Source organism: Camelus dromedarius, chromosome 12 (assembly GCF_036321535.1).
Source record: "Camelus dromedarius isolate mCamDro1 chromosome 12, mCamDro1.pat, whole genome shotgun sequence".
In the NCBI taxonomy this organism is placed as follows: Eukaryota; Metazoa; Chordata; class Mammalia; order Artiodactyla; family Camelidae; genus Camelus; species Camelus dromedarius.
In genome coordinates this window covers 46,318,056-46,330,972 of record NC_087447.1, presented here as the reverse complement: position 1 = coordinate 46,330,972, position 12,917 = coordinate 46,318,056, and the positions used below count along the sequence as shown (strand labels likewise).

The 12,917-nt window shown below is 39.7% G+C and overlaps 1 protein-coding gene across 1 annotated transcript; it reads right to left on the bottom strand.

Annotated features, from left to right (window-relative positions):
* Window positions 1–6,574: 6,574 nt before the first annotated feature.
* On the bottom strand, window positions 6,575–7,523 carry LOC116155257 (olfactory receptor 52P1). The gene has a single exon (XM_031459387.2). The coding sequence runs from the start codon at window positions 7,520–7,522 to the stop codon at window positions 6,575–6,577; it is 948 nt and encodes a 315-aa protein (XP_031315247.1). The 5' UTR covers window position 7,523.
* Between the last annotated feature and the right edge of the window lie 5,394 nt (window positions 7,524–12,917).

Genomic DNA, 12,917 nt, shown 5'->3' with positions numbered 1-12,917 from the left:
ACCTGAAGACAAATCAATAGAAAGTATCCAATATTTTAGTAATCAGTTAATAGAAACACAGAGAGAAAAGAATTAAAATAAGTGGATAAAGAAATCTTTATCAAGTAGTCTGACATATATGTGATTGAAGTCCCAGGAGGAGTAGAAAGATAATGGGGCAGAAAAATACTTGCTGAACTAACTGAAAACATTTTTCAAAATTTAATTACAAAGTTAACCCGTAGACTTAGAAAATTCAGTGAGCCCCAAGCAAACTGAATAAAAAGAAAATTACACATTGACATATCAAAGTCAAACTGATGAAAACCAAAGAAAAGAAAAAAAGTAACATACGTTGAAAAAGGTACATTACAAATATGTGAACAATGAAAAGAATGACGACTGACTTGCATTAAAAAATGAGGCCAAAACCCAAAGGAACAACATGTTTAAAGTGCTAAAAGGAAAAATAAATCTGTCAATCTAGAATTTTAAAGCTAGCAAAAAATTGTCAAAAATGAAATTAAAATAAGGATATTTTCAGGTAAAAGCTGAGAGAATTTCTTTCCAACAAACCTATACTAGAATGCTAAAGGAAGTTCTTAATGCTGAATACTAATACTGTATAGAAATTTGGATCTGTAGGAAGAAAAGAAGAGCACTGTAAGCAGTAAACATATGCATAAAATAATAGACTATTTTTCTCTTATTAAATTCTTTAAAGTAGTTTAAATAAAAATTTTGAAGTTTATAATGTATATGAACTACATGTAAATATATGTGTATATTTTATGTAAAACATGTAAGAATAGCACAAAGGACAGAGTAAATAGACTTGAACTGTTATAATATTTTTAAACTTTACATAATGTGGTATAACATTAATTCAAGGAAGACTGTCATAAGTTTGGGGTATATAGGATAAACCCCAGAGCTTCCTATACAAATATAAAGTTTAGCTAAAGTCAAGTAGAGGGGTTAGAATGGCATTTCAGTATCTTTTCAAGTAAACCCAAAAATGCAATTCAGGAGGAATAAAGAACAAAGGAGGAAAACACAAAATAAATAGATAGACTTAAACCCAAGCATATTTATAACATTAAATGTAAATGGACTAAATGCTCCAACTGACTGTCAGAATTTGTCAGGCTAGATACTTAAGCAAGGCCCAATTCTTTGCTGTCTGCAAACAATTAACTATAAATAAAGCCTGAGATAGTTTAAATGCTAAAGGATGGAATGTTAAATGATGTCCTATGCTGTTTAAGTAGACTAAAGTCGATTGTAGCTATAATAATATTAGACAAAATTGACTTAAAAAGCACAATGTTGTCCAGAATGAAAAGGACCATTTATAATGCTAAAAGTGTCACTTTATCAAAAATATATAAAAATTCTAAATGTGTATTCATTTAATAACAGAACTTCAAAATACACAAAGAAAAAAACTGATAGAACTAAAAGGAAAAGTAGACAAATCCACAACTGTAGTTAGATTTTAGTAGTTCTGTCAGTAAGTGATAAAAGAGCCAGATTTGAAAAATTGGTAAAGATAAATTTGAACACCATTAATCAACATGATCTAACTGATAATCATAAAATAATATACTCCTCAAAGTACAGAAACATTGATTAGAGGTACATATGGAATATTTACCAAGATAGACCGTATTTGGGCCGTAAAACAAGTCTGAGTACATTTTGAAAGACTGAAATTAAAAATGTATGATTCCAGCCATAGTGGAATTAAATTAGAAATTAATAGTAATAATATATATAGAAAATTCTCAAACAGTTGAAAAATCAAACAACAAACTTAAAGTAACCCACGAGTTGCAAAAAATCATAAGGGAAATTAGACAGTCATACAAAATATTTTAGCACAACATATCAAAATTTGTGGGATCCAGCTAAAGCAATGCATAGAGAGAAGTTTATAAGGTGACTTAAGCTGCCACCTTAAGAAGCTAGAAATAGAAGAGTAAAGAAAACCAAAGTAAATAGAAGAATGGAAATGAAAAAGAGCAGAATCAATGAAAGAAAAAAACAAACAATAGAGAAAAATCAACAAAGCTACAATTTGGTTCTAAAAATTAATAAGATTGATTCCTCTTTCTCCTCCACCAGCATGACAGAATGGGACAAACACACACAAATAACCCATATCAGAAATAAAAGCGGTGACAAGTCCTACAGAATTAAAAGAATAATATGGGGAGGTTATAAACAATTTTATACATATATTGGTATATTATCTTGACAATTATATAATTTTGGAAATTTAGAGGAAATAGAAAGCTTGTGAAAATACAAAATCTAAATAAACGTATTCATTAAAAACTGAATGTGAAATACAAAAATAAAAGAAACTTCAGCCCCAGATTTTTCCTGTGGAATTCAATTAAATATTTAAGAAACAAATAAAATAAATATATGTGAACATTTTCAAAAAACAGAGCAATAGAGAATACTTTCCAATATATTTTATGAGGCAAGCAAAATCCTGATATAAAAACCTGATAAGGAAATTACAAGAAAGAAAACTATAAAATAAATGTCTTTCATGAACATTGACATAATTATTCTTATCAAAATATTAGCAAGTTGAATCCAGCAATGTATAAATATGATATTACATCATGACCAAGTAGGGTTTATTTCAGGAATACAAGGTAGTTTAACATTTGAAAACGTTGATATAGTATACCCCATTAACAGAATAAAGGAGAAAAAATATATGGTTGCCTAATTATATGAAGAAAAGTGATTTGAACAAATTCAATACCATCTGGATAAAAACTTTCAACAATTGGTAAAGGATACTATGAAAAACCTATAGTTAACATCATACTTAATGATGAAAGATTGAATGCTTTTCTTGTAAGATCAGAAACAAGCCAAGGATGTTTGCCTTACTAATTCTATTGAACATTATGTCAGAAGCCATAGCCAGTAACATTAAGAGCAGAGAAAGAAAGAAAAATCATATAATCAAAAGTCCAGCAATAATTTTTATAGAAATTAAAAAATAAATTCTAAAATATAAATATAGAAATGCAAAGGACATAGAATAACCAAAACCAATGTGGAAGTGCAGTGTTGGAGAACATACAATGCTTCATTTTGAGACTCATTATAAAGTTATCATTAACAAAACAGTATAGTATTGATATACTTGATGTATTTAATTCCAATGATCAAAAAGATTAATGAAAGGAAAGAAAAATCTAGAAATATATCCACACATAAATAGCTGACTGATTTTTGACAAAGTTGCCAGAGAAATTCAATTTGGAAAAGAATGTCTCTCAGACAAATAATTTGGGAATAACTGGATATCCATATGTGAAAAAATAAATCTTGATTTCTACTTCATACCATACAGAGTTATTATTTGTGTTGGAACACAGACCTAAAATTAAAAGCTTAATCTACAAAACAAAGCACTGAACATGAATAAAATTGATTATTTTGACTTTACCATAACTAGAAATTTCTTTTTATCAAAACAGGACAGTAAAAAATTAAAAAAGCAAGACACAAAATTGGACAAATTGTTTTTACTGGGTATATGACAAGTGTCTTGTATTCAGAATACAGAAACAGCTGGTATAAATCCATAACAAAGCAAAAAATTGATAAAAATGGACAAAAGACTTGAACATTTCACAGAGGTGTATGCATGAACAGTAGAGATATAAAAAGTTGCTCAACGTCATTAGTTGTCAGCAAAATGCAAAATAAGACCATGATTTACTAGCTTACGCATGTTGGAATGACTAAAATTAAGAAAAGAGTGTCAGTATAGAGGGTTGACCAGGATTTGCAACAACTGGGAACTGTTGTGCATCACTGGTGAGAATATAAAATGGTACAATTACTTTGGAAAACTGTTGACAGTTTCTATTAAACATACCCCTACCTTTTAAAAAACTGAATATAGTTAATTTACAATATTATATTTGTTTCAGGTATACAACATAGTGATTCAGTATTTTTATAGGTTATATTCCATTTAAAGTTATTACAAAATAATGGCTCTATTTCCCTGTGCTATACAATATATCCTTGTTGCTTATTTATTTTGTACATAGTAGTTTGTATTTCTTAGTCCCATACCTCTATCTTGCCCCTCCTATACACCTACTGTTTAACGCAGAATTTCCACTCCTAGGTTAAGAAATATTCATAGCAGCTTTATTCATAATAGCCCCCAAATAGGATACAACCCAGGTGTCCAAAAACAAATAGTTAAACTTTGGTATATTCATACAATGGAATATTAGTTAGCAATAAAAAGGAACTAACAACAATACAAATGAATCTCAAAATGCACATAGCAACACAAATGGATCTCAAAAGCATAATGTTGAACCAAGAATATATTTTATCATTCCACTTACATGGACTTCTGGAACAGTAAGTTTGACCCAAGGTAATCAGAATCAAACAGTAGTTGTCTCAGTTGGGGAGCAAGTATGTTGCCTGAAAGGAGCACAAGGGAACTTCCTGGGATTATGAAAATATTCTCTATCTTAATTAAATAGTGGTTATGCTGATACATACATTTGTCAGAAATCATCAAACTATACATTTAATACATGCACTTTATTTAGGTAGATTATACCTCATTAAAAAAAAAGAATGGTTTGGGAAAAATAAATCCACCCATAACCAGTGTAATCCCAAATAGGATGTGGCTGACTTTCTTGACTTCCCCCATAGCTTGAATTAAATATTCTGGAGATTAGAATTTATTGGCCAATTTGAGGTCTCTGATTGTCTGGCAACCTGGGCTGTCCATGGGCAAATTAGAACTACTTATTTCATGTGTGCTGTGTCCAGGAGTGAAGGAAGAATTATTATGGTAACATAAGTCACTGAGAATACATTGTGGGGGTGGATTTTGCTGAGGTCTCATATTCAAGTTGTCAGAGATTTATCTTCCTGAATCACCATTACATCTCTAGGCCCCCAGAATAGTGTTTGACATGTTGCATATTCTCAGAAATGTCAGTGATTTAGAGAATCATCCCCTCACTCCTAGATTAAACCTTATTATATTCTTGGTCATGGGGCCTAGATTTATAAGAGTTTACTTGGTAAAAAGTAAAAAAGCATGGAATTTAGAATTAGAAAGATCTGAGTTTGACTTCTGGCTTTTACTTGCTTTCTTGAACAAGTTACTGTCTTCCTAATATTCCACCTCTGGCTCCATAAAGTGGGGGTAGTTAATTATATGTTCCTCATCAGATGGTTACAAGATACAGTAAGATGATGCATTTCCTCTTGGTGCACTGCAGGGTTGAGCTCATCCATTGCTGCTACCAGATGAAGTTCTGGTGACCTGAGCCTGCTAGAGGCATTCTCCCGTGTAAGCTCTTTCTGAGATCATTAATATGCTTTAACAGAAAGACAAATACCTATCATTACCTATTAGTTTGCCTGCTGTTTCTGAGCAAGTCAGAACCAGAGCCCCCAAGAACTCTGGAGCCCAAGTTGCAGACATCACTTTCATTTTTATAAACCTGCTCAGGAGGTCCCATTGGACTGCCTTATCAATTTTCTCTCCAAAGAAGAGTCTGGTCTCTTCCTTAAACCTTTGAGGCTTAGTGGGAGTTCCATAGGGCCACTCCCAGGGAACAGAAAGAAAGACTAAGGATGCTCAGACTTGACATCATCCAGCCTGAGGCTTTGTTCCCACACCTTATACTCAGGCGTGGTCGAAGGCTTCCGAGGAAGTGGCATTTCCTATGCTTCCTATGAGATGAGGTGGGCCCTGGGACCTCATTTTCCCTGAGCAGGTTAAGTGCCCTTACTTAGTACCTGCAGTCCCTGTGGTTACCATTATCATATTAGTTTAATTTGGCTTGCCTGCTGTCTCCTTACATGTATGCTTCCTCTAACGATGCGCAGTCATCGTAAGAGGAGGGCTTTTGATGTAATCAACTCCATACTGCTTGAGTTTAGCAAAATAATTGGCCTATAGTGCATGCTCAGTGAAAAAAAAATAATAAAAACTTTGATCTTCCCAAGAAACTTCCTCTATTGGCAATAATGTTGCTTATTCCTCTGTACAATAGTTTGCCCATGATTCTTACTTGTTGTTGTCCTTATGGCCCACTGCTGAGTGCTCCGTCTTTGAGGCTCTCTAATTTACTGTGTCTCTCCCATCAGACTTAGAGCTCACTGAGGGACGTATCCATGTATTGCTATCAGAGTAGGAACACTTGACTATGGATGAGGGCAATTTCTCCTTGTCAGACCACTAGTCATATCTTTCTCACTTTATTGAGGTCTCCTGGGAGGTAGGAGCCATGTCAGTACAGCAGAATGGGATTCCCTGGGAGGTCATCATCTGCTTGGTAACCATTTTCCTGTTGGACAGGGCTTTCTAACCATATCTGCATCACAAGTGGGAAACACCTGATGGTCCTTTCTCCATCATACTTGTGCTATGCCTCCTTATCAAAGTAAGGATACCATTGCATATGGGTTTCTGTCTCCCCATCCTACTGGGAGCCACTGGTCTCTTAAACATTGCCCAAAGGATATGGGGAGAATAGGATAGTGTCCTAGGGTGAGGTCGAAGACTTTATGACTGAACAATGCCCTGCTTTAGCAGTCGGAGGGCCCCATCCCGGATCTGCTTGGTCTTCATGCCATAGATGATGGGGTTGAGCATGGGTGGCACAACAAGGTAGAGGTCAGCCAAGAGGATGTGGATGTGCCGGGGCACGTGCTGGCCGAAGCGCTGTGTGTAGAAGGAGAAGAGTCCTGGTGTGTAGAAGAGAAGGATGACACCCAGGTGGGAGCCACAAGTGCCAAAGGTCTTAGTCCTTGCCTCCTTGGAGGAGAGGCCTAACACAGTCCGGAGGATGAGTGCATAGGAGACAGCAATGCACGTAGCATCAGTGCCCACCACCAGTGTGGCAGCAGTGATGCCGTAGAGGTTGTTTGGCTGTGTGCCCCCACAAGCCAGCTTCACCACAGCCATGTGCTCACAGTAGGAGTGGGCCACCACTCGGCTACAGTAGCTCAGTCTTGCCAGTAAGCAGGTGAGTGGGGTAATGAGTCCCAAGCCACGAAATACAGCAGCAGCCTCCAGCTTGCCCACAGCCTCTAGGGGCAGCAATGACCCATAGTGCAGGGGCCGGCAGATGGCCAAGTAGCGGTCAAAGGCCATTGCTAGCAGGATACCAGATTCTACAGCTGAGAAGCCATGAATGAAGAACATCTGGGTAGCACAGGCCCCAAAGGCAATCTCAGCAGCATTGGCCCAAAAGAGTGCAAGGAGCTTGGGCACCATAGAGGTGCAGAGCACCAGGTCGATGGTGGACAGCATGCACAGGAACAGGTACATGGGCTGGTGCAGTGCAGGCTCTGAATGCACCACCAGCAGCACTGCCATGTTGCCGAGCACTGCCAGGGCATACATGGAGCAGAAGGGAAACGCAATCCAAAAGTGGGATGCCTCCAGGCCAGGAATTCCCATGAGCAGGAAGGAGGTTGGGTTCTGATGGCTGTGGTTTGTGAATTGCATATCGAGGTCAAGGTGGGGTGGGTAGAGAAGAGTTTAATGCCTTGATCTGAGCTCTAAGAAGCCCTGAGAGACGAAGCAATTGGGATGCATCCTTATGGTGTGGCTGAAACTGAAACGGCAGCAGGAAACATGAGTTAGACCTCATGGAAAACACCCGGGATGAGAAGATTGTAGAGCACTGGGAAATGATGCAAAGCAGGAGGTGAACTTACCATAACCAGGATTCAAAGAGGCCTTTCCAATTGTGTCTGCTTCAGTGACATCAGGGTTGGGGTGTAGGGTGGGCGGCATGGCTGCAGAACTCTCTCCATGATGAAGATTGAGTGGCTAGAAACTCTTACGCTTTCTTTTTTCTGCCTGTGAATCCTCTTCTGCCTGCATTTTACCATTATTTTCTTCTGAATCATCTACCTATGTGACAATATAAGGGTAATACATTGTTCAAATGAATCAGATGTGCTTACTTTTCAAGATGGGAGGATCAGGACTGATGGGAAGAGAAGGGAAAGCAGGGAGATTCTGGGTGGATTTTTCAAGTCATTGAGCCCATGGTTACCCTCAGATGAAGCTTAAAACCTGGGTTCTGACTGGGAACAGCAAAGCACATGTTGAGGGGCTGAAACTCTGGTAGCCAGTTCTAGCCATAACACTGCCTGAGTAATGTTAGTCTTAGAATCCTGTGCTTGTTGTAGGTTTCTGATATGGATGTGGCCAGAAAACAGGTGAGATCATGCAAAATTTGTCAGTGGTAGGCATCAGGATGATTTGTCCATAATTTGTGATCTGATAAGGCTATTGAGAGATGATTGCATACAAAGTATTATCTCTAATAAAAATCAAAGGCACATGAGAAAAAAAAGAGGAGATGAGAAGTCAATTTTCATCCTTGGAAATAAAGAATCATCCACTTTAAGCAAGTACAGAGACCAAGTTTGGTCACACAGTAGTACTGAGCTTCCACACGTCTCCATCCCAGCTCTTTGTCTGTGTCTCCTGATCTTCCCTCACCTACATGCGCCTTCTCATTTTTCCCCTTATCCACTAGCCAGCCAGTAACTGAGAATTTGAGAGGGGAGATTAAATAGAAAATTCAGGAAGGGGACACTAGAGGGAGAGGAGATTAGGATGAAAAGGAAAGAAGGTTGAGAACGAGAACCACAAACAGACATAGAAGAGAGTAGAAAAGAGTGGAGGAGGGAAAGCTGCCTTGCTCACGCTGGTTTCTGAGATAATGGTGTGTGACTGTGTTCTGGTTGCTGGTTGGGACAGAGATAGTGAAACTAATGAGTCCTGTGGAGATAGCCCATTTGTATCCCTGACTTAAGTTGCAGTATTCCTTGCAATCCTTTGCATCAGATAGCCAAACCCAGAGAGAAAGAGGCAGGGAGAGAAAGGATAAGGTCTCCTAATGTGATCTGGGGGAAGGAACCCTGGACCAGGATGCCTGGTTTTCCATCCCAGTGCCGGCTCTTCTGTTACTGTGATAGTGAACAAACCCCCTTGCACCTTTCTGTCTCGTCATCTTTTCCTCTGTGTGCTTCCTACTTTCTCTTCTGTGCTCTCTCCCTCTCTGAGTTTCCACCTTTTAGCCTGGGCCCAAGTTTATCCAGAGGGGATTTTAGTTTTGGTGGTGGCTGAAGGGTCAGGGGGAGAGAAAAATCTTAGTGGAGAGAAACTTGTGAAATGGTATATGTAAAACTGTTCCATTCTGTGAAGGGACACACTGTGTCTGTGGCTGAGCATGTGATTATGTGTGTCTGTATATGTCACTGGGCAAAATGCGCGAGCAAGGCTGTATTTAGAAGACACAGGTCCACATATCTAGGTAAGATAGTTTTTGGAGTGTCCGTGCTTCAGGGCCCTTTCCTGGTGTGGAGAAAATTGAGAGATGAATAATCCAGATATCAATGGGACGGCCTTCCTGTCTTCCCTTCCCTTCTTTTATTTTTCCACCCAGTCTTTTAATAATTAGTCTCCTCAGTCCCGAAGCTGCCACTCAAAGAACTTTTACTCCAGCCTGGTAGCTACACAGCACAGTGACCACAAGCCTCAGCCCCAGTTGCAGAGATGGGGAACATGAAGCAGGGATATTTTATCTCAAGCACAGTGTCTTGGGCATCTGGGAAATGATGCAGGCAGGAGGTGGGGCAGCATCACCAGTGCTCTGAGCCGTCCCACTCTGTGTGACTCGGGGCCTCTGGGCTGTGGGCGGGGAGGTGGGCGGCGGGGCTGCGGAGCGCTCTCCTTGGTGAGGCTGAGCAGCTGCAGGCTGCTGTAGCTTTCTTCTCTGCCTGTCCACCCTCTTCAGCTGTGCTCTGCTGTTTCCTCCTGACTCCCCTATCTCTGGGGTGGCAAGGAGAGAGTCAGCCTCTTCCAGATGACTTGCCCAGAATAACTTTTCTTGATGCCCCGCACCTCTCTTTGTCCTGAATTACTTAACGTGTGGCACAAGAAAGGCTTTACTTAAAAATAGGAGCTAAAGTACCAGGAATAAGGCTGTCTCATGAGGGGAGGGGCAAGTTCTTTGTCACTGGAGGTTTCTCACGAGTATCTGGAAACTCCCTGCCAAGAATTCACCAGATGTCTGGTCTCGATCGAGTCACCCAACCTCTCTCAACCCGCTTCCTCATCTGTGACGCGGAGAGGAGGATTCCTACTTCACAGGCTACTGTGAGGAATCATTACAGGAGACACTTGTCTGGAGCAGTAGCACCACTCAGCACACAGCACACAGCAATGATCAGAAGTTGTGGTTCATTTGTAAGTCCCTTTTATCTGAAGTGGAGACCACCTCAGAGAGAAAGTGACCTTAGAGGCAGTCAGGTGTGCCTTTTGCAGGGCTGAGCGCACAGACAGACAGACTCACCAGGGAAGGGGAGTGGCAGTGGAGCGTCAGGTCCTGCAGGGCTTAGAGTGTGGGGAGCAAAAGAGCTGGAGTATTTATCCTGTAATTAGGGCCCTGGCTCAGAGTAAAACTTCCTTGGGGATGAAGGTAATAAAAAGACCTCTGGGATGCTGGAAAGAGGCAGAAAATAGAAGCTGGGAAATTTGGGCTGTGGTTGGGTAGAGCTGAAGAACAGGACAGCAGAGAAGATCTACCCTGAACGTTCAGTGTGGGTAGGATGGGGGTAGGTGGAGAGACCCCTGAGCACAAATAATGCTAAAGGCTTTTTGGCATAGAAGCACTAATTTGCTTTTCCTCTTGGTCCCTTCCATCTGTCCCAAATATTTGCTTCTTGGTGTTTCCTTTGGGAAAGCTACTTAACTTCTCTGATGTCATTTCTTCATCTGTAAAATAGGGAGGTAATAAATATTAAATGAGGTGGTATAAGGGCACATAGCATTTGCCTGGCTTATGCCAAGCACTCAATAAAAAGTAGGGTTTTTAAAAATTATTTTATCCAATTCACTGATCACTGACTGAGCATCTGTTACATGCGAGGGACTATGCTAGCTGTTTGGGCACAGAGTTGAAGGATTACGCCCCTGTTCTCAAGGAGGTCATAGTCTGGATTGGAGAATGGACAGACATATACAAGTTAGCTACAACTCAGTGAGATACATGTAGGCATAGAAATGACACAGAGACTCATTTAGCAGGGAAGGAGCTAGCTCTGTCAAAGTTAATGATTTACGGTTTAGAAGTATAAGGTGGACTTGGAGGAAAGGGCACACAGGGGGAGAAGACGGCATGTGTAAAACACGACAGGCGAGGCCCAATGAGTATTTCCTGGGAACCACCGAGCCCAGTTCAAAGTTTACATTTTTATGAGTCTTCTCTGATACTCTGAGCCCCAGTGAGTGTCTTTTCTCCTCTCTTGTCCACACAACATCTTATCAAATGCTGTTTGTGTGACACTGTCTATGTTAAATCTTGTTGGCTTTACCTTAGATAAATTAAGTAACAGTTCTTAGCCTCTAGTTTCCCGTCTGTAAAAATGGGGGGTGTTGTCGTATTACACATAAGATATTTAACACGGTGCCTGGAATATAGTAAATTCTCAACAGACTGTTGTTACGATCTCTACGTTATTCTCTTTCAGTCATCTTCCTACACGGTGGGTTTTGTGAAGGCACATATCAGGGTAGTCCATATTTTGATCTGATGGTGCTTGAAAGAAGATCATGATGAAGTTAGGTTTTGGGAGAAGACTGCTGAATGAACAGATGGGATTCTAATCAGATGTAGGCCAGGAGGACATGAAGCTTGATTTCAGACAATCATTAAGTCAACAGATATATAATGATGACTCAGTATGTATCTGACATTGTCTTGGAGATACAAAGGATTGAAACGATTCCTGATTTAAGGAGCTTTCATGTAGGTGGTGGAGGGAAAAGCTAGTGGGGGACAGCATGGCCCAGATGATAGAGAGGAGCTCATCCTTCAAGAATTAAGTTTCAGGTATCCTGAGTTTTGGCCATTCTCCCACTTAGTTCCTTCAGAAATACAACTGATTCTAATAAAAGGGATACATGGCAATGGGAGATAAATGAGATGACTCTTAAATTTTACGTGAGCATCACAGCACTCAGAGCTGAGCCTAGGATCTCCATTATCTTGATGGGGCTCGGGGATAGGCATGGCTACTCATTGTTAACTTGGGATATGACTGGGCAGATCTTTATTCAACTAATGATATTTGTTCTACAGAATATTATTGAGCACCTATTATGTGTCAGCATCTTTCTAAGTACTAGGAATGTAGTAGTGAACAGAGAAGGCAAAATCCTTGGAACTTCCAAGTTAGTAAGAGAGTTTTATTTAAAAAGATGCATAACATTAATAAGTATTGAATAAAAAAGTATTGAGACAGGGTAAGAAAGAAAATAGGAGATGAAGATAGAAAATGACATGGAACACGTTTTTAGGCAGATTGGTCATGGGCAGCCTTTCTGAGGAGGTGACATTTGAGTAGAGATTTTGATGAAACACATGAGCAAGACATACAGCTGAATGAAGGACAATGTGCCAGGTGGAGGGACCAGCAGATGCAAAGGCCTTGAGGTCTGTGTTTGGTGAATTTGAGGGACAGTATCAGTCCAGTTACTGAGTGAAGCGACTGAGAGGAGAAGGTAGGAGATGAAACTGGAGAGGCAGCCAAGATTCAGATAAGAAGGGGTATCGTAAGCCATGGCGAAAACTAGAACTTGTTTGAAGTATAGTGGAAAGCTGTTGGACAGTTTTGAACAGGATTCTGTTATGCTGTGACTGAAGTTTTAAAAGGTCTACTCTGAGTTCTATATGGGGGACAAGGATGTAAGAGAGAAGCTAATTCAAAAGTTATTATTATAGTCAAAGGGTGAAATGATGGTCTGAGCCAGCGAAGCAATGGTAAAGACAATAAAAATCGATTATATTTGGAATATCCTCTGAAGAGGCAGTGGATAGGAC

Bases quoted from the DNA above. Each gene is read 5' to 3' on its own strand.
- LOC116155257 (XM_031459387.2), bottom strand. From the start codon at position 7,522: ATGCAATTCACAAACCACAGCCATCAGAACCCAACCTCCTTCCTGCTC.